Genomic DNA, 26,239 nt, shown 5'->3' on the forward strand with positions numbered 1-26,239 from the left:
GTCCATGTCAGCAAGGGAATTTATGTCATTATAATACTTACTGTAGGGTCCAGTGATTCTCCACTCTCAACCATATCACGACACGTCATCACAATCTATCCACCAGTCCACTCATTTTAATAGTACTTTATCTTCCCATAATAACCAACTATTTTCTCATAAGAAAAAAAAACAACAAATAATGAATAATGAACATAAGAAGGAAAAAAAAACAATTAATGAGGTGATAAGGAGAATATGTTGGAGTTGTCTGGATAGTAAGAGATCACCGAGGCTATTAATTTCATTTCAGGTTGTACAAAACTAAAAAGTGATAAGCTTCTCTTCTCCGATTCAAGCAGAAGCGGCTGACTTTTTTTTACATGTATTGCAACTTGCTTAAGCATATGATGGAGACGAGTGTAGTTTGAACTTTATAAAATGAATTAACAAGGGTTATTTCAATCTCAAAATTGGAAATATGTTGTTTGATATACGCTATAGGATGATGAAACAACCAAGATGTTCTTTGGAACATGTCAATAGGGAAAGAAACCAAGCTGAATATCTATTATATTAATTTAGTCATTGAGCTCTTTACTTTATTCTTGGCAAATAATAATAACATTAACAATAGAATAACAAGAAAATATTTATACGGAGGATTTAGAGAGATTATTATCACAATCATAGAATAATACATATAGCATCATAGAGATATAGAGAATGATACAAAAGACAGTGAAAATGATAATTAAAAAAGAGAGCCTTAACCGGTATTCTGCATACCGGCGGCAATACCCTTCATGGTGAGGATAACGGTGTCTTCAAGTCCGGGAGCGTACTCGCTCTTCGGATTCAGCTTAACAAGCTCAGCCGCTGGTTTACTAGACTCCATGTAGTCCTTAGACAGGTGAGGCCTGACTTTGACGTGGAAGCTCGGGTCACGTATCTGCTTGAGCGTGTAGGCTTGGCACACGTTCAATGTCGTTATGTATGGGTCACGTAGCTGCAGCCTTTGCCTCAAGTATGGGTCTCCTTCTAAAATGTCTTTGTGTCCCGCAACCTAGGAAGTGAAAGAGAGGGTTAGTTACCGTTTTGCGCAAAAAAAGAAACGAACCAAAATCTTTTACTTTATACCTGTAGGAGGAGGCGTCTGGTCTCTTGGTAGTTAACACGAAGTTGTTCACCAAAAGGTTGGAGTTCTTCAGAGACGAGGAGACGGTCATAGAGAGCAGCGATTCCGGGGTCTCCTTTGGCGAAAACCATTTCAACAAGATCGATTGTGACACGGAAGAAAGGCCACTGGTTGTACATCTCTTTGAGCATGTTGAGATTCTTCCCATCTTTCTGTATCACGCGCTTGAATGCAGCTCCAAAGCCTAGCCACACTGGCAAGTGAAACCTCGTCTGAGTCCACGCAAAGATCCACGGTATTGCACGTAGAGATTCAATTCCTCCACTCGGTTTTCGCTTTGATGGTCGGCTTCCTATGTTCATCCTTCCATATTCAAGCTCCGGTGTCGCCTATAGGACACACAAAACACAAAATTTCGAAGTTTCGGATACAAAGTTTTGTTTTTTTTTTAAGCTACAGATTGGTAAAGGGAAGGGTGAGTTTGGTTAAGAACTTACCAGACGGAAGTACTCAACAAAACGAGGCTCCTTGAAGACAACAGAACGGTACTCTTCGGTGGCAATAACAGCCATTTCATCCATGAGGACGCGCCACTCTGGTTTAGGGGAAACCGGTGGATGCATTCCGTGCTCCAGTGTAGCAGCCGTGAAACGCTGAAGAGTCCTAAAGCACAAGTGCTCTTCTCCAAAAGACTGTTCGATGACTTCTCCTTGAACCGTCACTCTCAGTTGCCCGTGAATGGTATCCGGAGGCTGAGACAAGATTGCAAGATGGGTCGGTCCACCTCCTCTCCCTACAGTCCCACCTCTCCCGTGAAACATTGTGAGCTTCACTCCAAATTCTTTAGCAACCTTCACGAGCTCTTCTTGAGTCTTGTATAACTGCCAAGCCGCGGATAAACGGCCAGCATCTTTGCCTGAGTCGGAATAACCGATCATGACTTCTTGCTTGCCGTTGATCCTGTTTCTGTACCATTCTATGGAGAAGAGACGAGCAACTGAAGCGGGGGCATTTTCTAGATCAGCTAGCTTCTCAAACAAAGGGACAACTCTCAGAGGACGAGTGATCCCGCATTCGCGTTGCAAGAGCTCAACGGCGAGAACATCTGATGGAGCAGTGGCCATTGAGATTATGTAAGCACCGAAACTGTCGTAAGGAAGCTCTGAGATGACTTTGAAAGTGTCCAAAACATCTGCGATTTCTTCAGTTTTGGGAAGATCCGGTCCAAAGAGAGGGCGTTTTCCGCTTAGCTCAGATAAGAGCCACTCCTGTTTTTTATCCTCTGACCAGTCTTTGTATGATCCAATGCCTAAGTGCTGCGTGATCGCGTCCAAGACATCGGTGTGTCTCTCAGATTCTTGACGGATGTCAAGTTTGACAAGTGCAAGCCCAAATGTCGACACTTGGCGCAAGAAATCGAGCAGGCTTCCATCGGCTATAGGTCTGTCACCGCAATCACAGAGCGACCTGTAACAAAGCTCAAGTGGCTCCAAAAACTGTGGAAAGACACAGAAACAAGCAAAGGTTAGATAATTAGAGAAGCCAATTAGACAAGAAACAACGTTGATCTTAGGAATCATACAAAGGAATTCAAGTTTTATTTTGGATTCAGTTTCTGTTCTTGGATTGATTTTTCTGATTCAGTTTCAGATGATATGGAACACCTCTAGTTGATCTGCAAACAGCAAGAAAACACACCTGGTCCACACTTGTGAACACCGCGTCTTCAGGAATGTCTGAAACTCCGCTCGACAATAACTGACGTGCACGCTCACGTGTGTTGTACAGTTTGTCCCTCACATCTCCGAGAATAGCTCGGTATGGCTCATTCGAAGGAATTTGTTTCCAAAATTCTACAGCCAACCAAAAACCAGATCATACATCAAACATAATACAACAAACCAGTTAAAGAGCTTGGACAAATCTGAAACAAGACTAAAGGTAACACACACCTATATAGTGTTTCGCATCCCTTTTCGCACACCTTTGACGTTCTGCACGAACACGAAGTTCCTCATTGCAACGCCACATTGACATCTGCAAACAATTCAAGATCAATGGTCTAACATTAACAATCCAAAGAAACCAACAAGCTATGATGAGGTTTAAACTTTTAGTTACCTCAAACATAAGATCTTCTATCTGGGAGAAGTAGAGATTAGCAGCCATCATTCTTGCTAATAAGCATACATCTCTTGTAACTTCAGGAGTTACTCGCGGGTTTCCTGGAGTCAGATACGTTTCCAATAATTAGAACAAGTTCATGCTTTAATGGTTCAAACTTCAAAGAGAGTCAAGAAAAAAAAAAGAGTGTACCATCACGGTCTCCACCCATCCAAGAAGAGAACTGAATAAGAGGCGCATTGTAAGGAACACGCTCGTTGATTCCAATGTTCTTCAAAGCCGTGTCAACACGTCTCAAGAATTTCGGAACTCCTTTCCAGATTGTCTCATGGAAGTAGCTCATACCCGCTCTCATCTCATCTTGCGGTGTAGGAGGAGTTCTTCGGATTTCATCCGTGCGAAAAGCAGCTTGAATCTGGTGCATGCAACAAAAAACAAAGTTTTAGTAGAAACTCAAGCAAAAAAAAAAAAGCTTCATTGAGTTCTTTAGTTGCGTATACCTCTCGTTGCAGAGCTTCATCTAGTTCTTGTTTATCATCAGGAGTAATGTCTTTTGCATATAACTGTGTCAAACAATCACGAATCCTAAAAAACATCGAAACAAAAACACATCAGTAAAACAAAGCCGCAAGGAATCAAAATGGCAGGAGTCGGGAAAAGAGTTACAAACCTTCCAAACTTTTGGAGCAAAGACCGACGAACAGATTGAGTCGGATGAGCGGTTAAGACCAAATCAACAGTTTGATTCTTAAGAGCATCAAAGACCTCTTCAGGGGTCTTGTTAAGCTGCAAAAGCCTCTTGAGAGTCTCTTCAATGTCGGATTCCGTCGTTGCAGAGGCCTCATCAGCGAAATCGCCTTTCTTAAGTTTCTTAATCCTGCGCCTGTACGCAATCTGGACTTCCTCAGCCAGATTAGCCAAGCTAAGCATGTTGGAGAATGATTTCGTAACTACAATTGAATCTCCTGGATCCAAACTCGTCAGCATATTTCCAAGCTCCTCTAGCTTCTCCGTGTTGCGGTTTCCGTCGTAATCAGCAGCAACCTCGTAGCATTCTTGAACCTTTAGACAAAACAAAAACAAATTATACAAACTCAATGAGAGTCATTGAAGCAATGGCCAAGTACAAAAAAAAAACTCATAAAGCCAGAATTAGCAAAACAGTGACTTGCTGATGCACAGTGTGCTCTGATCTGTCCGATTTCACATAAAAAGGTTGGAACTTTTACGATAATTTAAGCAGAAGCAACAAACCCACATCATGATTTACTGATGGCCATCAAAAGTTCAGATTTTTAACACAAACTCATTTCATTTCAGATAACAACTAAGAAACAGTGAGAATGAGGAAACATACGAATTCTCTGACTTCTTCGCCATGCAGATCCTGAAGAATATCGAGAAATCGATCCAACAACAGAGCATCGTACTCAACAAGCTTGTCGTCTTCAGAAACCTTCCCAGGAGCAATAAGCCTGAGCTGAGCATCAATGGAAGCCATCTTCTTCAAATTTCCGTAGCCATGGTTGATGGTTCTCTTTCTCTCTCTCTCTCTCTCTCTCACACACTCCCCACCTTTAAAAATCTAATCCCAAATCGAATAAAAACCCCTTTAGTCCCCAGAAATTTCCAGATTGACACAATCGGCGAAAATCAAGGAGATAGAATCCGATAAAGCTGGAAGTGAAACACGTCAAACAAAAAGATTCACCTTTAGATTAATTACGGAAAATGGGGAAATTAAAACAAAAAAAAAACAAATGGGGAAAAAAAAAAGAGTGGCGTAGTAGAGTGGAAGTATCTCGTGAAACCCAAAAACAGGTGAAAAAAAGAAAAAAGAGGATCGAGAAGTTTCGTTCGTTCACGAGGAAGACGATGGAAAGAGAAGAGACGGGTGACAAAAGTTTGATAGATTTTTGTTTTTTTTAAAGAGTTTAATTAGAAAAATCTCAGTAGCGAAAAGCTAGTCCATTCGATAAGTAGTTGTAGCTTATTTATAGCCGAAAACTCTCTTCAATTAAATAATAAAAATCTTGTGGAATCCTTTTTAGTTTTACTCTATGAGATTACGAATCGACTAAAAGCAGACGTTACAGTTTTGACAAAAATAATAATAATAATATGAGAATATAATTTTTTAGCAACCAGGTTATGGGACAAAAATAAAAGAGTAAATAATATTCTACTGTTTTGTGCGTTATTAAAACATTAGCAAACTTTTCATTATCTTTAAAAATGAATTATTGAATATCGTACAATGTCATACGAAATTAGAAACGGGACCAAACTGCATGTGTACGGTCCTGGTGATTTTGCTTTTTTTTTTTCTTTCTTCTTTTGGCTTCTTTAATATAACTATTTGTTTTATTTTTTTATTTTATGCTTTTGTACAAAGCATCTAAGAAAATATGAAAGAGTTTAACTGATTACGGGCAGATGTGGAATATGCCCAAGGATATGCTGATTTGCTTCGTGTTTATAAGGAAAGGTAATGTAGTTTCTCTTCTTCTTTAACTTATTCTTGTAAGATATAAGTAATTCCAAACATAAAATGAAAACAGTTTAACTAGGGCCTAGGGGAGAAAACATTTTTCTTTTGAGTTATCAAAGCAAGTACTATGAGATTTTGTCTAAAAAGGGTTTCACAGTAAAGACACAAGGTGAAAAGAAGTAGCCAGAGATATGTTTTAGAAAACAAAAGTATTTGGTGAAAAAAAAGAAAAACCCCCAATAATCGTGGAAGGAGCCAGAAATATAATTCAGCTTTTTTTGACCTTTGACTTAAATGAACCATGCCTATTACGGTCTTATCATATGGTTTGCAACCAGTATTTAAATTCGTTTTCTTTATTTTCTTTATTTGATTCTCGAATCTAAGAACAAATTGCCAACCAAAGATTCTGACGGTTGGAAATAGAATCATATAAAGACCTTATCGTATCAATTAAATTTATCAACACCTTATCGTATCACATTATAAATCCCAAGACAAATGGAATCATATTCCCTAAATAAATTGCAAATGAAACTATTTATTTAATCCGACATCATCATTCTAAATCTGTTGAAACATATATTACGATTAATTCAGAAATCACTCAAACGAAATAAATTAATTGTAAAATTGAATTATATGTGGTAAATGGATTAGAATTATTTTGAGTTGTAGAATCTATCATCGAATTCAACTATTTTATGTGAAATTCTGCTAGTCCTAAAATTGGTGGTCATGAGCAGTTTTGTCAATCTATAATTAAAATTTGGACGTCGACCTAGCTTATGGTGGTAGCTTGTAAATCGTGCCACTTTGGCCATTTCACCAATTAACCCTTAAGAAAAAAAATGTTTTGAAATAAGAATTAAATAGTACGCAAGATATATATAGAAATATATATGAACAAGTTTTAGAATATAAAATCCGTCATTTTTCTCGAGATTATTTATTTTCTATTTCAGTTCCAAGACATAATAAACTTTATTCTAATAATATTTTATATACTATATTTTTTAAACTTATGCATTACATAAATATTGAAAATTATATGTTCTTGTTTTCATGAGGTGTACAATGTATATGTATATTGTATAATCAAGTAAACATGCATCAAACGATATTATTAAAGGTTATTTGAGCTTTAGAAAATGTGAAAGGGCAATGCAAGGTTTGGATATAACCTTTTAATTTCTTCAAGAGCCGGACGAAAGTTTTATAAAACCAAAAAGGAGTTGGACGAAAGAAACAAATAGACCAATATTAAATTTATATCATCAATATATATGAGCTGTATATATAGCTAATAAAATTTCTATCATTAGTTCTATATTTTACTATTCTACTATCCACTTAAAACTTTACCAACTCACATCGATATAGTTTGTCCTTTTCTAAGACACACATTGTATATGTAATGAGTGCTATACTTTTTAAACGGAGAGAAAAACAAACAGCAGTATCCGTATGGCAAAGAAGATTCGTACGTACGCAATTATTCTGCATGATTCAATCACATCTTCTAGACGAACTCGAACCACATGTTTTATGTTCTGCAATTTCATTATCGCCAGCGGTAGCATCAGTGCCATTATATCTATGAAATTGCTCTACTTTGAATAAAAGCATATATAACTTCATATCTGAAAATGAAATTGGAGGAGATAGTGGTGGGAATATATGCTAACTGTTCTACGGATATTCTTTGGATATTAATGTATCCAAACATAAACCTACGTCTACGTGCACACTAAAAATGCCGTGTATTTATATGTTAAAAACTGCAGTTCAAATTAATATCTTACGACTAACCATAACATTCTATATATATACGCAAATATTCATATACTCAGACAATAGTACATTATGGTAGTAATTAACGCACACGAGTTAGCATTTAGTGAACCAGTGTATCGTTGTACAGCATATGCTATATAGGATGATGAAATAACATTCACATATCACATATGCATAATGACAGGGAAAAAAACAAATGTAACTAAAGTGATATTTTATAGAGATTAGGATTGTACCGACCAAATAAAAACGTCCTATGACAAGCTCAAAAGGTCAAAGCTATCATGATCCGTAGATTGTGAAAGAATCTAAATTTTCGCGGAGATAGATTAGATACAATATGCCGTGTTCCAAAACGTGATTTCGATCTAGTGGTCCAAGTTAACGAGAGAGATAGAGAGAGAAAGAGACAGACGTAGAGGTCTTTAGTACGAAGCTTCCTAGAGATCATATATTTCAACAAATTTACAAATATTATTGGTTTTACTTTTTTAGAGATGGTGAACTTTTTTTATTAATAAAAAGGGAAATCAGGTTACTTTGGACCTAAACCAACTAAATCTAATAACTTGATAAAGACTTTTTTTTTAGATCTTTCAAGAAATACGTAGAGAACAAAATTATAGTCCTAAATCTAAACATCAACATATTTACATTTAGATACAATCATATTTCTAACGACATGCCATACAACTAAAATAAAATAAAATAAAATCATATTTCTAACGACATGCCATACAACTAAAATAAAATAAAAAAATAGAACCCTAGTTCATTGTTCTTCATCTAATTTTAACCTAGCCGCAAGTGGATTGGTCGAGAGAGTGGGAGAGAAGGTTTGACGCTGTCTCCTTGCCGCAATTAGGGTTCTTTTCGAGTTGTTTAGGTTTTGGCAAAAAAAAAAAAGGATGGATATGAACAACGGACTAGGAGATGATACTATTTGCCACATTCTATCTTTCCTTCCGACAACAGAAGCTGCTTTAACATCTGTCCTCTCAAAGCGATGGCGTAATCTGTTTGTCTTGACACCAAACCTTGATTTAGATGATGATCATGGAGGAGAAGATTTCATAGATTTTGTGGATAGAGTGTTGGCTGTGTCGTCGTCCTCAGGCGATCTCCCAAGAAAGAGGAGGATCTCGATAAAATGTCGAAAGAGTATTAAAGACGACACGGGTCATGTCACACGCTGGATGATTGACGTTTTGAAACACGGTGTCCAGAATCTGTATATAGACGTAATCGCTGATGATGTGGTTTTGGTGCCACTCGAGATCTTCACTTGCAAGACATTGGTTGAGCTGAAACTAGCAAAAGGATTCGAGGCTATGATTCCTGGTGATGATGTTTTTCTTCCATCACTCAAGACTCTCTGTCTTCATGCGGTGTATTTCTATAATAGTGGTTATTGTGTTTTGGAAAAGCTTGTCTCTGGTTGCCCTTTGCTTGAGGAACTAACCATTCGTAGTGCGAGATGGCAGAATGGTAAATTTTGCCGCATCGTGTCCTCTTCGACACTTAAGAAGCTTACTATGGAGCATGGTGATGCTTTTGATAATTGGGACATTTCTTTCGACACTCCTAGTCTTGGAATACTCTGATTTAGTTCCAAGAGCGATTCCAGTTGTGAATCTCGAGTCCCTTGTTGAAGCTAAGCTTGATCTCCATTATATGCCAATGTCTAGCAATCCAACAAATCTCATCAAGGGGTTAAGTAATGTTGAGGTTTTGGAGATATCATTGGTTCGTACTTGGGAGGTAATTAAATAAAGAATGATCTCTTCTCTCTTTTTCTAATATTTCTCTGTAAGATATATATTTAATTTTTACATGCAAATGCAAGTTAAATATTGAAAAGGAATCATGCATGATGAAGAGGAAAGATATATATCTTTTGTTTCAGGTATTCTGTATTTCCCGTGAAGCAATCCCAGTGTTCATCAACCTGTCTCGTTTAACCATTACAATTGATTTCGCCGACGACGATTAATTGGGAGTTTCTGCCGATCTTTGTAGGAAAATCTCCAAATCTACAGACACTTGTCATCAAGGTAATTATAACAAGAAAACCCCGGAAGTGTATTCTATTGGACGAAAAACTCAAACCTCTTCTAACCTTTGCTCTTGAGTTTTCAGGGTACATTGCTCGTTGATAGATATGAACGAGAATATGATTATGGATCGTCATGTCCCGTGAAAGTACTGAAGATAACTGAGTATGGAGGAGAAACTGGAGAGCTAGAGCAAATGAAGCAGTTCGTAGAGAAACTATCGTCTCTTGAGCTCGTCAAAGTTCTTGCGTACGCAACAAACGACAAGAAAAAGTCTCGGATCACCAAAGATCTGCTCAAGATTCCTAGATCGTCCAAGTGCAATATCAAGATCAGGTTCTGTGAGCAAGCAAGACCACGGAAAAGGCTTTTTAGAAAAGTCTAAGTTAATGGATGAACAAAAAAAAACAAACCTTGTTATTACCTCGAATATTTAAGGTTGTTATGCGGTTACTTTATCAATTATATGACAAATATATTTTTCTTTTGTGCTCAATTGTGTGTAACTCTCTGCATACTCGGCCTTCCCAAACTGCTAGTTCGCAGCATCCATTTGGCTACAAAGAATACAATAGAAAAACTGACTTTGTAGCTGTGAATCATAAAAGAAGCATCATGATATGTTATCCTAAAACTTTGTCATTTTTTCTCCAGCTTATTCTCTTTTCTATTTCAGTTCCAAGACATCATAAACTTTAAATTTTAATAATATTTTTCATATACTATATATATACATATATATATATATATATTTTTTGATAACCTATGTATTACATAAATATTGAAGATTATAGGTTTTTGCTGTTAAGAGGTGTACAATGTATATGTATATTGCATAATCAAGTAAACATGCATCAAACGATATTATTAAAGCTTATTTGAGCTTTGAAAAATGTGAAAGGGCAATGCAAGTTTTGGATTGAACCTTTTTATTTCTTCAAGAGCCGGACGAAAGTTTTATAAAATTAACCAAGAAGGAGTTGGACGAAAAAAAACAAGAGAAATAGACCAATATTAAGTTTGTATCATGACTATATGAGGTGTATATCCGTATGGCAAAGAAGATTCGTACGTACGCAAATATTATTCTGCATGATTTAATCATATCTTCTAGAGGAACTCGAACCACATGTTTTTATGTTCTGCAATTTCATTATCGTCAGAGGTAGCATCAAAAGATTTATTAATTATACTAGTATTCATGAGAGACATTAATATATGAAATTGCTTTTATGAAACCTCCTTACCAATTATTAGAGTCTTGTTCTGAAAACTTAATTCGAGATAACCAAACTCTGTCTCCCGGTTTACTTCCTCTTCCTTTTCGGCCCAAAGGCCCATGTTCCTTATTATTTTCTTCTGTCAATAAACTTGGGCATATATATACACACAAAAGGTGCATATATACCTCCATCTTCATCTAAACCTAAACCTAGCCGCAAGTGGGTTGGTCGAGAGAGTGGGAGAGACGCTATCTCCTTGCCGCCATCGCTCCTCCCTCTTCTTCTTCTCCTTATTCTCATCGTCGTTCTTCTCCGTGCGAATCGCGCATCACCGCCGCCTCGGTTCGTCTCTACCTTGCGCAGTTCGCCATCGAAGGAGCCATCGACGCTGGAGTTAGAGCCTCCGTTGTTGTTTTCGTTGCACCTGTGAGGAAGAAAAGATACGAGGATTTGAGGAAGAAAAGTTACGAGGAGTTGAGGAGATCGCATCATCACCACAGCATGTCGTCACCACCGATCACCGATCTGCGCCACTATGGGCCGAAAGTCACTGGAGGACTAGCCTTCAATTCCGAATACCTAGATCCACCGAGACGAGTGCAAATCGTGAAGGTTAAGTGTTCTCCTTTTTAATTTCTTGCGCAGCAAGTGATCTATTCCTAAGCCCTAACTCCGTGTGTTCGTGTAGTTGTCATCGCGCGTGAGCCATACCGATCTGATCTTCTCTCACATTTCCGTGTCATTCCATCTTCGATCTAAGACAAGGTGAGGGTCCGAGGACAATTTCTTGTCTCCGTTTATGGTTATGTCGTATGTCTCGTTTATGGTTAATACGGTTCGTATATATAAGTGTAGATATTAGATACGCATGGTCTACGTGTGTATGTGTGATTATATTATCAAATTGGGTTTTGATGTTTGGTTGGGGGTAGCGAACAAAGTTCTATATATATATACATATATAATATAAAAGTGTATATATACATAAAATAATAGGAGTGAATATTCGTTTGTTCTTAGGTATTGATCCGGGTTATATTATTACTCGGGATTTGTGTTGTCTTTTTAAAAAGGTACTTGTGTGCTGTGCTGAAAAAACACCTAGATGACCTATATAGTTAAAAAAATGAAGAAGGGTTAATAACCGGGATTCCTTGATTGTTTGAGAATGAATGAAAAGGAAAAAAGATTAACGCGAAGAAAAGTGTTTGGTTTAAAAGTGCCAAGGAGTGGTGTAATGAATCCTCTTATTGCATGGTTGTGTGTTTTGGTTTAGTAGTGCTGGAATACATTTTTTACAGAAAATCATAGTATAGCTAGAACCTTCACATATTAGTATCTCTAATCACCTTCTGCAAACATGGCTAAAAACTGCTCTCTCGATCAAACCACAAAATTATGATGGGATATTTTAACTTATTTAATACAATGTTTTTTTTTTGATTATTTAATCTCATGTGGGTATTATATGTTCTTAATTAGGGAGGAATAAATGAAGAGTAGGATTAACATGTTTCAGACATAAATTAGCTGTGGGCGTTCGTATCTTCGAATCAGGTTCGGTTCAAGTAATTTTTTTTTTTAATTTTATTTTAAGATTCAATATTTTGTTAGATATATGGTTTGGATGTGAAAGTGTGTTTAATACCTGAATAAAATCAGAAAATATGGAAAATTTGATAAATAAAGAAAACAAATCAGATATGTTCATTTCAATAAATCACAATCAACCAAAAATACTTCAATCACGTTCAAAAAAGTATTCGGATATACTTGTTCCCAAAACTTGAAAATTAAAATTATCGTATCCAGTCGGGTATTTATTTATATTAGCTTTGGTTCAACTATTTTTATTATCTCTAGACAAGACTAAGAGCAGCCCAATATATTGGGCCCTGCAGGACCCACACCACACCAGATATTTTATTTTTGTTGCGCAAGATATCATGCGCTACTCCCTATACTTTATTATTTTCTATTTCTGTGGAAGTTTCTGGAAACACTCTTACAGACCCCCTATATAGCGTCATATTCCATACGTAGCATTTTCCTTCCCTTTTTTTTTTTTACCAAATCGAAACCCTAAAAATGGCGGCGATCTCTTCCGCGTGTGTGCGTAGTGCATCGACCACGAAGGTGCTCTACCAGAATCCATGTAAACACATGACCTTGTGTATGGACTGTGGGAGAAGGTGCTCTACCAGAATCCATGTAAACACATGACCTTGTGTATGGACTGTGGGAGAACTATGGTGGTTGAAAAGGAGACCTGCGACGAGTGCAAAACCGTTTTCAGTCGATTGATTCAGGTTTTGCTTTTTTGTTTTTGTTTTTTTTTCCCAGGAATCTAATCTCTTAGTACTTCGTTCATCAGATCTGATGAGAAACTGTTTCTCTAATATGTGTTAGGAATTTTATATCAAGCCCACGTCTGAAGAGGAGAATGAGAGGGCGGGGCGCTTTTTCGCCTCGTTCCCACCTGATGCCAAGGCTCTAGATTCTGCGCCTGGAACATTGTGTACTTTTACCGACGATAAGAAAGGAGGTCCGCCGGTTATGAAGCATGAAGGCATAAATCAGGAGTACGAAGCTTCTCGGATTGTATTCCCAGATCTTGCTGGTGCTGTTAGTAGGGGTTCTTATGTGTTGATTCCAGAAGAAAACAGCCCCAATTATCTGGCCGTCCCTTGCGATTCTTGGTATGTGTTCTTTTTTTTGTTTGAATCTGGTGATTATGAATAAGACTATCCGATTAGGTGATGTGATTTCTTGGAACTGCTAGCTACAAATCTGTTATATTAGGTGATTTGATATAGTACCGTTTTAGATTGGGGGATTTGTTTTGTTAATCTGCCATATTATGTGATTAGATCAGGTCAGATAGATATCCTTTATGAACTGTTTACATTTGTTTATTTGAACTATTTTGTAGGTTTGAGATGACCAAAAAGACTCCTCCTAGCGCCGGGACCATCGTGGGAAATCAGAGCAGCGAAGATGCTCCGGTTCCAGTTAGTGCACGAGACATGATGAGGATTGCCAAGGAGAAGTATGCTGCGGAGAGAGAAGCCAATAGGATCCGCTTCACCAGAAACGAGGGAACAAGTTCCGGCATCGGCGAGGGAACAAGTTCCGGCATCGGCGAGGGAACAAGTTCCGGCATCGGCGAGGGAACAAGTTCCGGCATCGGCGGTGAAGACGAGTCGCCTATGGGTAAGCAAGTCTCTTTTAACTCTATCTCGAAAGAACTGAGAACAGCTTTGGCGAGCAACTGATTTGTATGTTTTTATTAGGAGACGGTTTTGACGCCGAGAGAGAGGCTTCCAATGATGATGAAGAAGACTGAAATGAGTAACGAAGAAGATGAAGTATTCAGTAGTAATCGGTGAATCCATGGTCACCTTCGTGTTTCTTTTTTTTTTCTTTTTCTGGACATTCAATAATCCATGGTGTGGACAGCTTTTTCCTTTATCTGTTTGTTTGAATTTGTTTGAATTTTAACTCAGACTCGTTTAGAATTACTAAATAAAAAAAGGAAAAACAGGTCAAATCAATTTCGTATCATTTCGATGAAATTAACTCGAACTAGTTTAGGGTTAAATTTTGGATCGGGTTTGGGTATGAATCTCGCGACGGCCTTAGAGGCGGATATATTTTACCGGCGAGATCCGACGGAGGCGGAGGACGCCGACGAGATGTCGTGATGAGGTAGCTGGACGAGACGGCCCGCTGATAACGGAGGAGAGACGGAGATACTAACGGCGTCGATGGTTACGTTAACGTGTTATGATTCGGTGTGCTGAGTGTGTATGGGAAGAAAGAAAGGCGCGGCGTTCATCCAATGTGGACATTCGTTACTTTTTTTTGTTTTTGGCAGTGTGTTTCTAGAGAGCTGTGGCTGAACCCAGGCGCGTGTCCTCTTTGCAACCGTCCGATCATCGAGATCCTCGACATATTATGAAACGAATCGGACGGCTGAAAGTTCTCGATCCACGTGATTACTGTGAGGAGAGGCCGCTAGACACCAAATTCATTTTACACTTTTGTACGTTTCTTTTGCTCTTTAAAGATGCAAATATAAAGGCCCATTTAATCTGTTTAAGCCCATTATTAAACGTATATTTTTTGTATGTTCCTCTCAATCGCGGATCGCCAGCGAACGCAGACGGTGTCAAGATATTTTATTGCCTGCTAACAGATCTCGACCGTTCGAAGACCAAAATCGTTGGCAGTGGACGATGATCAGAAACAGTCAGAAAGTAGTATACTGCGGAAGTTCCTAGCCTTTTACATTGATCATGCCATTTGCATGGTGCTTATTTCACATTGATAACAAAGAAACTAACTGTTTGACCCAAAAAAACAAAAAACAGATAAAATAACTTTTTACACAATATCTTTTATGATAAAATTCTAAAATAAATAAATATTCAAAGTCCAGTAATTCACGATATACAATCCATTTTTCTATCCATAATTGTTGATATTTTTCTGTTCATCTATTGGGCTATATAGTTTTCTATTGGTTCTTTTCCATTTTTGCTTAATCGCTTGTTGACTACATTATTAGTGACCTCATCTTTTTTTTTTTCTTTTTTCTCAACTTAATAATGTACACAAAGTTAAAAGTGTGTGACGCTATTTTTTACACGCTTCAAATTCTAAATGTAGTTACAAACACTTAACAATTTGATTAACTTTCGAGCAAAATTTATTAGTATAAATTTTTGTAGTAGTTAATTTTTTCTGATTAATCATAAATGTGAATGAATTCATCTTCTTGTTATGTAACCACAAATGGTAAATTAAATGCTCTTGATTTGGTTGAGATTCTTTTGCAGCTACATATATACAGTGTTCATCGGTTTGTTCCCATTGTTGCTTTCACGAGAGATCCTGTTAGTAAAAGTGGATGAGATCTAACAAAACCATTGGTTCAGACAACTTCACAGTTCATAATTCAGTCCATTTAGTTGTTCCTTTAGCTACAACCTCATTTAGCACAAATGCCAAAATTTGAAATCCAAAGCTCTCAACGCATCCAGTTAGTTTCACCATCCATCAACCAATATTTGATAGTTAACACGCTGAAACGATACAATCAAACATTTTGGGTTTGGTTTCTTGTAGACTAAGCTCGAGTAAAGCGTAATCGAGACTTCTCAGCTTACAGATTCGATTGAGATCACAGGTTATGTTGAGGTTCTTGGTCAAAAGATTGATCTTAACCCGATCAGAGGGTTGCTTACCTCGGTACAAGACACAGCCTCGTCTGTGACTAGAACCATGTCGAGCCAACCACCATTGAAATTCTCTTTTGCCAGGGGACAACGCATAATCGTGGTTACTCACGAGTCAAGACTTATTTGGACAAAAACATTAGGATCTCGAGAGGAGACGGTGGAAGCGTCTTTGTGCTTATCAAAGAAGAAGACCCTCTCTTGAGCCCTTAATGTACCTCTCTCTCTCTCTCTTTTTTATGCTACGTACGAAATAAGTGTTGTTAGAGCATCTCCAATGGTTGAGACCCATTGGAGCTCTTGATTGTTTTTTAATTATTAGTTTGAGATACATATACCTATATATATATATATGGAAGAGGTTTTATGTTTTTAAGGATCCAATGGGAGGTTCTTCATTTAGGGGTTGTTAAAAAAAAAATTGTAATAATCTAAAATGTTAAAATGTTATAATTAAAAATTATTTCATTGATTTATATTACAAACATACATTACATACATAAATTACAACATACATTACAGAAATACATTAATAAAAATAGAATTACAATGTTTAACATAAAAAAGAAAAAAAAACACAAAGACAATACATAAATTGGAAAAAAATTAGTTAAAATTATAATTTCAACCAAATTTGTTCTATATATGTTCAACTAAATCATTTGTCAATCGGTAATGCGTATTTTGATCACGAACGTTATTTCTTATGCCCATCAAATTTGTCATATTTGAAGCCCAATCAGTCTCATACAAAGAGAACAAAGACAAAGGAGAAATAAAGAGAACAAAGAGAAAGGAGATATAAATAGAAACAAAGAGAAACAAAGAGAAACAAAGAGAAAGGTAAATGCTCGATGGGGTTTAAATGAGAAGGAAAGAGTTCACCTATAAAATTTATGTCTTATTCTTTAAAGCTGAAAGGTTAGTAGCTACTTCTTTATTTTTTAAGGTGAAAGCTTTTAGTTATGATAAGGTGAAAGCTTTTAGTTATGTTAAGGTGAAAGCTTTTAGTTATGTTAAGGTGAAAGCTTTTAGAGAAACTTAAGTTAGTGTGGTTAGCAGTCAAAATCACATTTAAGAGTCACCTAATCGAGCAGCATTGATCACACATCATTAACCATTCTTTCATACACCAATATCAGCAATAACATGAATCAATATCTATCATCATAAACCAATTCTTTAGCATTGAAACCATATCTATCATCATTACCCTAACACTACAAAGCATTGAAACCATATCTATCATCATTACCCTAACACTACAAAGCATTGAAACCAAATCTAGTCAACATGCTCTATACAGGATTCATAAGACAAATTATTTACCTCCAATTAGTCCTGCTACCTCGTGAACAGGCCTAGCAGCAGCAACAAATAGATTCTGCAATATAAAACCAACAAGTTAATATGAAGAACAAAACTTGATGGGTCCATGATGATCTAAAGAGTTGCTGATCAAGTTTGAAGCGGGTACCTCCAATCAGAGTCTGAACACCGATTCCTTCATGGTTTTGAGCAGAGCCTTGCCTTCTGCAGCGACCTGTTTTGGCTTTGACTAACGCATCTTTACCTGCTTTACACAAAGGATAATCTTTTGTCAAATGCTCATTCTTTGAGCCAAGACAAGAAATTAAAAACAGAGATACCCAACGAACAAGAAGAATACGTACCGTCGAGGCAATTCCAAGCTTCACATCGCTACCACTAATCGATTCAACAAGTGGAATTAATCATGCATCAGCTGAATTTTTAGAGAGTTCACCTCATCGATTCATTCATCAACCCTAACTAATCAGCAACAAATTCGAAGGCGTTCCACAAGAAAATCGATTCAGCAAGCATAATTAACCGATTAATCTACAAAATTTGAAGAGAGTCGAGAAACTTATCTGAGTGTTGGTTTGAGAGAGATTTCCGGTGAGAAGAGCTTCGGTGAGAGAGATTTTCGCACCCTCAATCCGTTTGAATCGACATGCAAGTAAAAAAAAAGGCTTATCGAAAATCGGGTGAGATTTTGAGATGAACTTAGGGTTTCGATTTCTTCATAAAAGAGAGAGCAAAATTTTTTGACTTCGTCGTTTGAGAGAGAAATGGTCGGGTTTGAGAATTTTCAGAGTGAAAAACAAAAAAAAAAATTCTTATTGTCTCCACCAACAAGAAAATGACACGTATAGAGTTGATAAAGAGTTGTTAAAACTCTTCATCAAGCAACGGTTATTGTGTTTTATTAGCTTTAATCTTTATTTTTAATGCTAAAATGGGTTTACAACTCCCTAACAACTCTCTAATAACCCCCTGTTGAAGATGGTTTTATAAGTTTACTTCTTAATCGTTATTATTTACTCGGATGATATAAAAATCAAAAAAAGTTTGTATCTATGTAAGACGTGTGTTTTACAGTTTTCACAACTAACAATAATACCAAACATGTTACATGTACATATGCTGGAACAATATATCATTCGAATCTTTAACGATGCATGAACAAACACTCACGACTAAAGAAGTAAAGAAACAGAGCAAGAACATTGAGTCATTGACACACACACCATTTCTAATCACAGTTTCTAAACCCAAAATAATAATAAAATATAGCTTAAGAAACTCAAATGGATCTCTAAAATAATTATGCTTATGCTTTTAGAGTCTTTTTCTTAATTAACCAAACTCTGTCTCCCGGTTTACTTCCTCTTCCTTTTCGGCCCAAAGGCCCATGTTCCTTATTATTTTCTTCTGTCAATAAACTTGGGCATATACGTGGATTGGTCGAGAGAGTGGGAGAGAAGGTTTGACGCTGTCTCCTTGCCTCCGTCGCTTTCCTCTGGTTAGTTTTCTTCTCCAATCTTTGTTTCTTAGGATCCCAAGTCCATCGGATTGATGCCAAATCCAGCGGATTAATTATCGAACATTTGCCTGCTGCGAATGTGTTCTACACGCGCTCAAAAGTTTTGATAGTATGAATTGATTTATGGGCCTCGGCGAGAATTTGTTGGTTGCTGTGTAAAGCATAATGTTTTAAATTTAGATTCTGCATTTGCTTACATTCCATTGATTTTATTTTTTTCATGGTGGGTCTATCCAAATTGATGAAATCTATATTTCTTCGGCTTGATGCAGATTTTTTTTTTATCTGATTTTGCAGTGGGTGGGTTTTACATACTTTTGTGGTTGATTGTGAAGATCTAGTCGTTGAAAATATTATTCGTATCCGAAAAGGATCATTAGGGTTCTTTTCGAGTTGTTTAGGTTTTGGCAAAAAAAAAAAAGGATGGATATGAACAACGGACTAGGAGATGATACTATTTGCCACATTCTATCTTTCCTTCCGACAACAGAAGCTGCTTTAACATCTGTCCTCTCAAAGCGATGGCGTAATCTGTTTGTCTTGACACCAAACCTTGATTTAGATGATGATCATGGAGGAGAAGATTTCATAGATTTTGTGGATAGAGTGTTGGCTGTGTCGTCGTCCTCAGGCGATCTCCCAAGAAAGAGGAGGATCTCGATAAAATGTCGAAAGAGTATTAAAGACGACACGGGTCATGTCACACGCTGGATGATTGACGTTTTGAAACACGGTGTCCAGAATCTGTATATAGACGTAATCGCTGATGATGTGGTTTTGGTGCCACTCGAGATCTTCACTTGCAAGACATTGGTTGAGCTGAAACTAGCAAAAGGATTCGAGGCTATGATTCCTGGTGATGATGTTTTTCTTCCATCACTCAAGACTCTCTGTCTTCATGCGGTGTATTTCTATAATAGTGGTTATTGTGTTTTGGAAAAGCTTGTCTCTGGTTGCCCTTTGCTTGAGGAACTAACCATTCGTAGTGCGAGATGGCAGAGTGGAAATTTTTGCTGCATCGTGTCCTCTTGGACACTTAAGAAGCTCACTATCGAGGTTCGTGATGCTTTTGATAATTGGGAAATATCTTTCGACACTCCTAGTCTTGTCTACTTGGAATACTCTGATGTAGTACCAAGAGCGGTTCCAGTTGTGAATCTCGAGTCCCTTGTTGAAGCTAAGCTTGGTCTCCATGTTAGGCTAATGTCTAGCAATCCAACAAATCTCATCAAGGGGTTAAGGAATGTTGAGGTTTTGGAGATATCATCTGTTCGTACTTGGGAGGTAAATAAAGAATGCTCTCTCTCTCGTTTCCTAATTTCTCTCTTTTTTTTTTGAAAATATGTTAAAATTATATTTCAAAAAACTGTTTTCTTTACAAATAAAGACATTAAGTTATTACAAATTTGTTCCTGCCATAGTATCTTCGTCGAGCTGCAAACCAAGCTTCTCTTTAATATATCTATAAGTATATAGTTAAAGCAGATGAAGCAGTTCGTAGAGAAACTATCGTCTCTTGAGCTCGTCAAAGTTCTTGCGTACGCAACAAACGACAAGAAAAAGTCTCGGATCACCAAAGATCTGCTCAAGATTCCTAGATCGTCCAAGTGCAATATCAAGATCAGGTTCTGTGAGCAAGCAAGACCACGGAAAAGGCTTTTTTTTATAAAACTCTAAGTTAATGGATGAACAAAAAAACAAACCTTCTTACCTCCTAGATTTGAATATTTAAGGTTGTTATGCTGTTAGAGTTGAATGTTAAAGGTTGGTATGCTGTTAGAGTTGAATATTTAAGGTTGTTATGCTGTTACTTTTTCAATTATATGACAAATATCATTTTCTTTTGTAGTCAATTGTGTGTACCTCTCTGTAGAGTCGGCATTACCAAACTGCTTGTTCGCAGCATCCATTTGGCTACAATGAATACAATAGAAAAACTGACTTTGTAGCTGTGAATCATGAAAGAAGCATCATGATATGTATCCTAAAAGCTTTTCAATATTATGTATTTCAAAGAATATTATACAAACAAAACAAATAATCCAAGTAGTCAACAATCATTAGCTCAAGTGACAAAAGATAGCAAGATTATTCGAAAGTCATAATTAAGAATTTTTCAGCAAAACATGTTTTTGGAGTCTTATCTCTAGTCTACATTGGTGCACATGTCAACGTATTAAATCTCAGCAAGCTAGAATCACACGTAACGATGGAAACTATTTGTGATAAAGTAGAAGATAATCTGATCTCCCAAAGGATGGAGAAATTCACAGTAGATCTAACGCTATTCTGAAACTTAGAAATGATTATATTTCATATGGGCTGAGTGAGACAGGCCCGGCCATATGTCCGATTAGCCCACCTAGATTCACGCAATCACAGACCAATACCAAACTGATTGGGTACAGTAGATAGGTCGGATCGGAATGAATAAGACTGGTTTGGATCCGTAATGTGTTGAGCCGTATCGGGCTCGTATAAGGAGTAATATGACCTTATGAAATTTTATCCAAAATCTATATTATCTTAATTTACCTTACAAATTGTAGAATGAGTACGTTACCCTAATTTTTGTCAGACTTGCCGATAAATATACTCGAATAAAGAATGTAAGTTAGGCCTTTATTCGTTTTTACGTTAGCAATCCCTCCTCAAATGTATATACTGTATATAGTGACCGATAAATATTATTAAATAATTTAAAGTACAATCATTTGTTAATTTGGTTGCAAATTACAGTACCACAATCCCTCCTCTATATATATATATATATATATATTGTGACCGATACATATTATTAAATCATCTAAAGTACAATCATTTGTTAATTTGGTTTCAAATTACAGTACCACAACCCCTCCTTTATAGTATATATATAGTGACCGATTAATATATTATAATCGGTTGAAGTACAATCATTTATTATTTTGGTTTCAAATTACTGATGTAATCTACTAAACTGTTTGTTTTTCTTTAGTCACTGTCTTCCACTTAGTTTTATAAACTTTTTCACGCATCCATACGATCCCTAACTCCAATAATCGGAGCACAAACTAATTTAACACCTGATATCATGTGAATGTATAGTACATCAAACCGGTCCAAAACTTTTAACCGAATCTAAAGCCGAAATAGATTCCGGTTAAAGTGATGAATTGACAAAAAGGGAAAGAAAAAATAATGAAAAAAATGGGGGTGGGTGGGAAGACAGGTGAATCACTATCAACAAAAAGAGAAGCAGAGAAAAGATTTGTGGGGGCAAGGGGACGAATGCAAAGGTGTGCCTTTGAGACCGTGACATTTTTGGCAACTCATGCGTGAAGATGTTTCTTGCCCATTGTTTCTTCTTTGAACATGATTTTATATTTATTTTATTTTTTTTGTTGCTAAGAAACATGATTTTAGATGTATATCATCTATTTTTAGGGTTCCTTTTGTTTTGCAGGTTTTAAAGTAACTTTTCCAAACCAAGTGGTGTTCCACATATATAGTAAGATAGGTTGTCCTATATATTGATCCAAGAAAAAACTCGAGACAACTGACTAGAACATGGTTAATCACTTTATATGTGAATTTTGAGATACGTTGGAACATGGGAGTGCCCAGGGTCCGATTGTTAATTTCGTTTTTCAAGATTTTAATTTTCGATGTGCAATATCGATATGGTAGTTCCCACCAGACTAATCTTATGTGAGTTACAAGATATTAATTACTGAAAAGCATCTTCATTTTAAGAATACTCCAACGCTAAAAACATACCGTACAAATGGAAAGAGTGGCATTGTATAAAGATTCTTAATTCTAACAAGGTGTAAGAAAAAGACGAAATACGTTTAAAGCAAACTTTAAAAGAACCGTACACTGTCACTATATGACAAACAAAATTTTCAATTTAAAAGTGATCTAGAAAACGTCAGACAATTAATGTCGATGCCACTTAATTTCTTACAGATATTGGAACGAGTTAATAGAATCTTTAAACATTTACCAATCTATGTATATTTATAACTACTATAGACGCAATGACGCACAGTAGATCTTTACTTCTACTTTTTATATCCTAATTTAGATCCACAATATAAAGGGAAATATGTCTTGCATCGTTGACCCATTTCTAGTATGTTACACTGCGCGCACACATGACACACCCCATATAGTTATATAATATACTATACTAAGCCTAGTTAAGAAAGTAAGATATATTGAATAGTTATTGTTGTTTTTGGTAAAAGTGTAGAATATAATGTTTGTTGAGAACAAGCTTTCCACTAAATTGTTACTGTTGTTTATTCCTGAAGTGTTAGAATGCTTCCTTGAAAACTTAAAAGATTAGAATCGACTCATTTACATGCGTAATTGAGTAAATTATTAAGATACAACGATTTAACAAGATATCGATCATGGCTTTAATTAAATCAACCAGAAAAATCTCGGGTGCAAAAGCATTTAATTAGATTTATTCTGAAGAACAAATATATGTTAGACCTAAAAATTGTATATTCAAAAACATTATTTAATTATAAAACGTAGAAACTAGACAAAAACATTACCACGTTAAATCATGCGTTTGTCTTCTCTTTGGAAGCATATAATATATGTTCCTTACACAGTTACACTGGACGATTTCTTCGGAATTAGTAGTAACCACACAACCGATTTTACTATAACCTCATTTTTTGTTTCAAACCTTAACCTCATTGTTTTTAAGCTTACATATATATATTTTTTAATATCTCGAGTTATATAGTTGTGTTGCAGATATGATGTTGTCTTAGATTCTCTAATTGTTGTTATTTTAAGATTTTTATCTATCTTAGAATCTTAGATCCTTTAGGCGTGTATATATAAGCCTCTGTACATCGCTTCTTATATTAATATAACAAATACTATTCAGCTCTATTCAGGTCTAGATAGCAATAGACAACGAATGCATTATATTAAGAGTGTGGGCTCGTGAGCTTTAAGAATGCCACCCATATTCAAATGAATCAAACCTAAGTATATATAGACAACTTAGTAAACACTGAAAAACAATATTAAAATATTATATTCTAAACAGTCTTATTTGACAGGTTGGGAAATAATTGTGTATACACAATTCTCATAACACACCACATGTTCTCTTTTGGTCCTTTCTCGCTTCTCTTCATCTGCAGTAGACCACATGGTAGTTAACTAAATTACATCCAACTACAATACATACATTTGATGGACAATATTGAACTGTTTTGACCACATATGATATAAACCTTGGAAAATATGTTTAACTACATACTATATATATACCTTAAAAATGTAATTGAAGACTTTAATGAAACACTTATCGAGCGTTGCAACTACGTAAGGGGTTCGACCAACAATTCCAACGAAATTCATCTATATAATATATAGGGTTTGATTGGTAATATTCAACTACCGTAATCAGAATTGAAGTGCTTTAAGAATTACCAATTAAATAGTCAAAAAAGGAATTGAAGAAGTGATTAGAAAAGATGATTGCCAAAGAACAGTACGGTTTTGGCAAATTGGCAATCGTCCGGCGGTAACTTTTTTTTTTGTACTTTAAAAAAAAAATTCATTAATAAAATAAATTTATTTTTTTGAAAATGTTATTTATATTTGAATTGATTTTATGTTATACTATTCCAGTCTCGATTATTTTTTACTATTCAACCATTTGCTACCAATCATAACCATTATTTAACTGTTTATTCATTGTAAATCTTCTTAACCGCCCTGTTACAAATTGATGGTTTAGACATCAACATATTAGTTTTATCATTTAATTAAGGATAGTATAACCAAGTTTAGAGATTACATAATAAAAATGACACTTGGGAGCCGACATATATATATATATATGTTGTTGTCAAAATGACTAAAAAATCTTAGTGAATTGTGAAAGAAGCTAATTAATATTGTTAATTCTAATAGTACAATGGAGTTGTGGAACTTATATATAGGATAATAGGAATATAATGATTTATATTATGCATTCATAAGTCTATAAAGAAAATCATAGACAAATAATATTTTTCTTAAATTTTCGATTTTCTCTTAGCTTTTGCTAAAATTTTAAATTTTTCATCGTTCTTCATCCAATTACACAATACATATTCTGGTTTCTAACATGAGACAATGTATTTATCAAACTAATATCCTTTATCAAAAATAATAGTTACCCTCATTATTAGTCAAGCACTTTGGATATCCAATGCTAAATCCAAAATATCTATTTCATTGCTATTTTTTGTCGACTATTGATTGCTATTTTATATATCCTTTATAGTGATTAATCCATCATTTCACTACAAAAAAACATCACATATTACTACCAGATATTTCATCAGAAAATCGTAGGAAACCGGATTTTTCTATCAATTTCCTACCAACTATTTTTGTAGGTTCTAAACCGTCGGAAATTTTAAAAGGTAGAAAAATCGTAGGAAATTTCCTACGAAAATTTTGGTAGGAAAATTTTGGCGGTAGGATATTCGTAGGAAAATACCTACCAAATTACTTCCATCTTTTTACGAAATATTCCTATTATTTTCCTACCACTTGAGATTTTGTAAAAAATAAAATTAATTTTATAAATTAAAAAATTAAATTAATTTCAGAAATTAAATTTAAACTAAAAGATGAATTAACTATTAATTCGATTATTAATATATATATATATATATATACATATAGAAACAAATTATTTAAAAGAGAGATGAAGATCTTATTTATAGAGCAGTTTCATCATCCAAATTATCTCGGATCATCGATGTGGGACAAAACCAAAGTTGGAATGTTCCTACAAAATTCTTACGATTTTCTTACACATAATATTTCGTCAGAAATTGGTAGGAAATTTCCTACGAAATACTTACCAGTATAATGGTCAATTGTATCCTATCACTTTCCTTTCAAATTTTGACCGCATAATAGGTTATTGGTAGGAAATATCCTACGAAATTTCGACAAAATTTTTGGTAGGAAAATTCCTACCAATTTCTTATCACTTTTACTTTTTGTCAAAATTACGTAGAAAATTGGTTATAAAAATTTCTTACCAAAAATTTCGTCAAAATTTTCATAGGAATATGAGATGTTTTCTTGTAGTGTTTAAATGCTACGGAACGAATATACAGAAGCAATTATCGCTTTTATGACGATTAGCCAAAGCAATTTGATTACAAAATGGCCATAAACGGACAATCAAATTACGGATTTATAAGTGATAAATTGTTTCGCGATCAAACAAATTATGCTTTGAATATGCATGATATTTCCATTCTTAAACGAGTCTTCTTTATAATATTAATATCACCCTTTTTGTTGATATAATGATATCACT

At 35.6% G+C, this 26,239-nt stretch overlaps 4 protein-coding genes and 1 pseudogene across 7 annotated transcripts; 4 read left to right on the top strand and 1 right to left on the bottom strand.

Annotated features, from left to right (window-relative positions):
• Window positions 1–555: 555 nt before the first annotated feature.
• Window positions 556–5,199, bottom strand: LOC18026456 (phosphoenolpyruvate carboxylase 2). Of its 2 annotated transcripts, XM_006411461.2 has the most exons (10): window positions 4,599–5,198; window positions 3,912–4,303; window positions 3,742–3,826; window positions 3,434–3,656; window positions 3,239–3,342; window positions 3,070–3,154; window positions 2,816–2,970; window positions 1,615–2,613; window positions 1,120–1,506; window positions 556–1,045 (listed from the first exon to the last, which is right to left on the bottom strand). In XM_006411461.2, exons 1-10 carry the CDS (start codon window positions 4,740–4,742, stop codon window positions 749–751), a joined length of 2,871 nt encoding a protein of 956 aa, XP_006411524.1. In that variant the 5' UTR covers window positions 4,743–5,198; the 3' UTR covers window positions 556–748. The 2 variants fall into 2 exon arrangements, with proteins under 2 accessions (XP_006411524.1, XP_024016817.1); XM_024161049.1 differs by having other exon boundaries at window positions 3,070–3,342; window positions 4,599–5,199.
• Window positions 5,200–8,396: 3,197 nt separating this feature from the next.
• Window positions 8,397–10,061, top strand: LOC18026457 (F-box protein At4g22280). Its single transcript, XM_024147921.1, is given in 5 exon segments — window positions 8,397–9,117; window positions 9,119–9,290; window positions 9,436–9,507; window positions 9,509–9,583; window positions 9,669–10,061. Coding segments are annotated over 5 exon segments (1,299 nt in total). The 5' UTR covers window positions 8,397–8,437; the 3' UTR covers window positions 9,969–10,061.
• A 937-nt stretch (window positions 10,062–10,998) lies between these two features.
• On the top strand, window positions 10,999–14,361 carry LOC112081442 (transcription initiation factor IIF subunit alpha-like). Of its 3 annotated transcripts, none has more exons than XM_024147925.1 (7): window positions 10,999–11,571; window positions 12,289–12,363; window positions 12,927–12,942; window positions 12,999–13,115; window positions 13,216–13,505; window positions 13,739–14,019; window positions 14,100–14,361. In XM_024147925.1, exons 4-7 carry the CDS (start codon window positions 13,026–13,028, stop codon window positions 14,150–14,152), a joined length of 714 nt encoding a protein of 237 aa, XP_024003693.1. In that variant the 5' UTR covers window positions 10,999–11,571; window positions 12,289–12,363; window positions 12,927–12,942; window positions 12,999–13,025; the 3' UTR covers window positions 14,153–14,361. The 3 variants fall into 3 exon arrangements, with proteins under 3 accessions (XP_024003693.1, XP_024003692.1, XP_024003690.1); XM_024147924.1 differs by having other exon boundaries at window positions 10,999–11,418; window positions 11,495–11,571; window positions 12,927–13,115; XM_024147922.1 differs by having other exon boundaries at window positions 12,927–13,115.
• Window positions 14,154–16,259, top strand: LOC112081623 (annotated as a pseudogene).
• A 2,558-nt stretch (window positions 16,260–18,817) lies between these two features.
• Window positions 18,818–20,696, top strand: LOC18026458 (F-box protein At4g22280). Its single transcript, XM_006411464.2, has 3 exons — window positions 18,818–18,873; window positions 19,192–20,178; window positions 20,371–20,696. Exons 2-3 carry the CDS (start codon window positions 19,318–19,320, stop codon window positions 20,569–20,571), a joined length of 1,062 nt encoding a protein of 353 aa, XP_006411527.2. The 5' UTR covers window positions 18,818–18,873; window positions 19,192–19,317; the 3' UTR covers window positions 20,572–20,696.
• Window positions 20,697–26,239: the final 5,543 nt, after the last annotated feature.

Source organism: Eutrema salsugineum, unplaced genomic scaffold (assembly GCF_000478725.1).
Source record: "Eutrema salsugineum unplaced genomic scaffold, Eutsalg1_0 scaffold_10, whole genome shotgun sequence".
NCBI classification, from domain to species: domain Eukaryota; kingdom Viridiplantae; phylum Streptophyta; class Magnoliopsida; order Brassicales; family Brassicaceae; genus Eutrema; species Eutrema salsugineum.

What these genes read in the sequence shown, in the direction of transcription:
- LOC112081442 (XM_024147922.1), top strand. Translation starts at nt 13,026, where the DNA reads ATGACCTTGTGTATGGACTGTGGGAGAACTATGGTGGTTGAAAAGGAG. An exon ending in TTTTCAGTCGATTGATTCAG is followed by an intron (nt 13,116 to 13,215) that starts GTTTTGCTTTTT and finishes AATATGTGTTAG; the next exon opens with GAATTTTATATCAAGCCCAC. An exon ending in TGAAGACGAGTCGCCTATGG is followed by an intron (nt 14,020 to 14,099) that starts GTAAGCAAGTCT and finishes TGTTTTTATTAG; the next exon opens with GAGACGGTTTTGACGCCGAG.
- LOC18026456 (XM_024161049.1), bottom strand. Translation starts at nt 4,742, where the DNA reads ATGGCTTCCATTGATGCTCAGCTCAGGCTTATTGCTCCTGGGAAGGTT. An exon ending in GCGAAGAAGTCAGAGAATTC is followed by an intron (nt 4,304 to 4,598) that starts GTATGTTTCCTC and finishes TTTTGTCTAAAG; the next exon opens with GTTCAAGAATGCTACGAGGT. An exon ending in TGTTCACAAGTGTGGACCAG is followed by an intron (nt 2,614 to 2,815) that starts GTGTGTTTTCTT and finishes GTCTTTCCACAG; the next exon opens with TTTTTGGAGCCACTTGAGCT.
- LOC18026458 (XM_006411464.2), top strand. Translation starts at nt 19,318, where the DNA reads ATGGATATGAACAACGGACTAGGAGATGATACTATTTGCCACATTCTA. An exon ending in CATCTGTTCGTACTTGGGAG is followed by an intron (nt 20,179 to 20,370) that starts GTAAATAAAGAA and finishes ATAAGTATATAG; the next exon opens with TTAAAGCAGATGAAGCAGTT.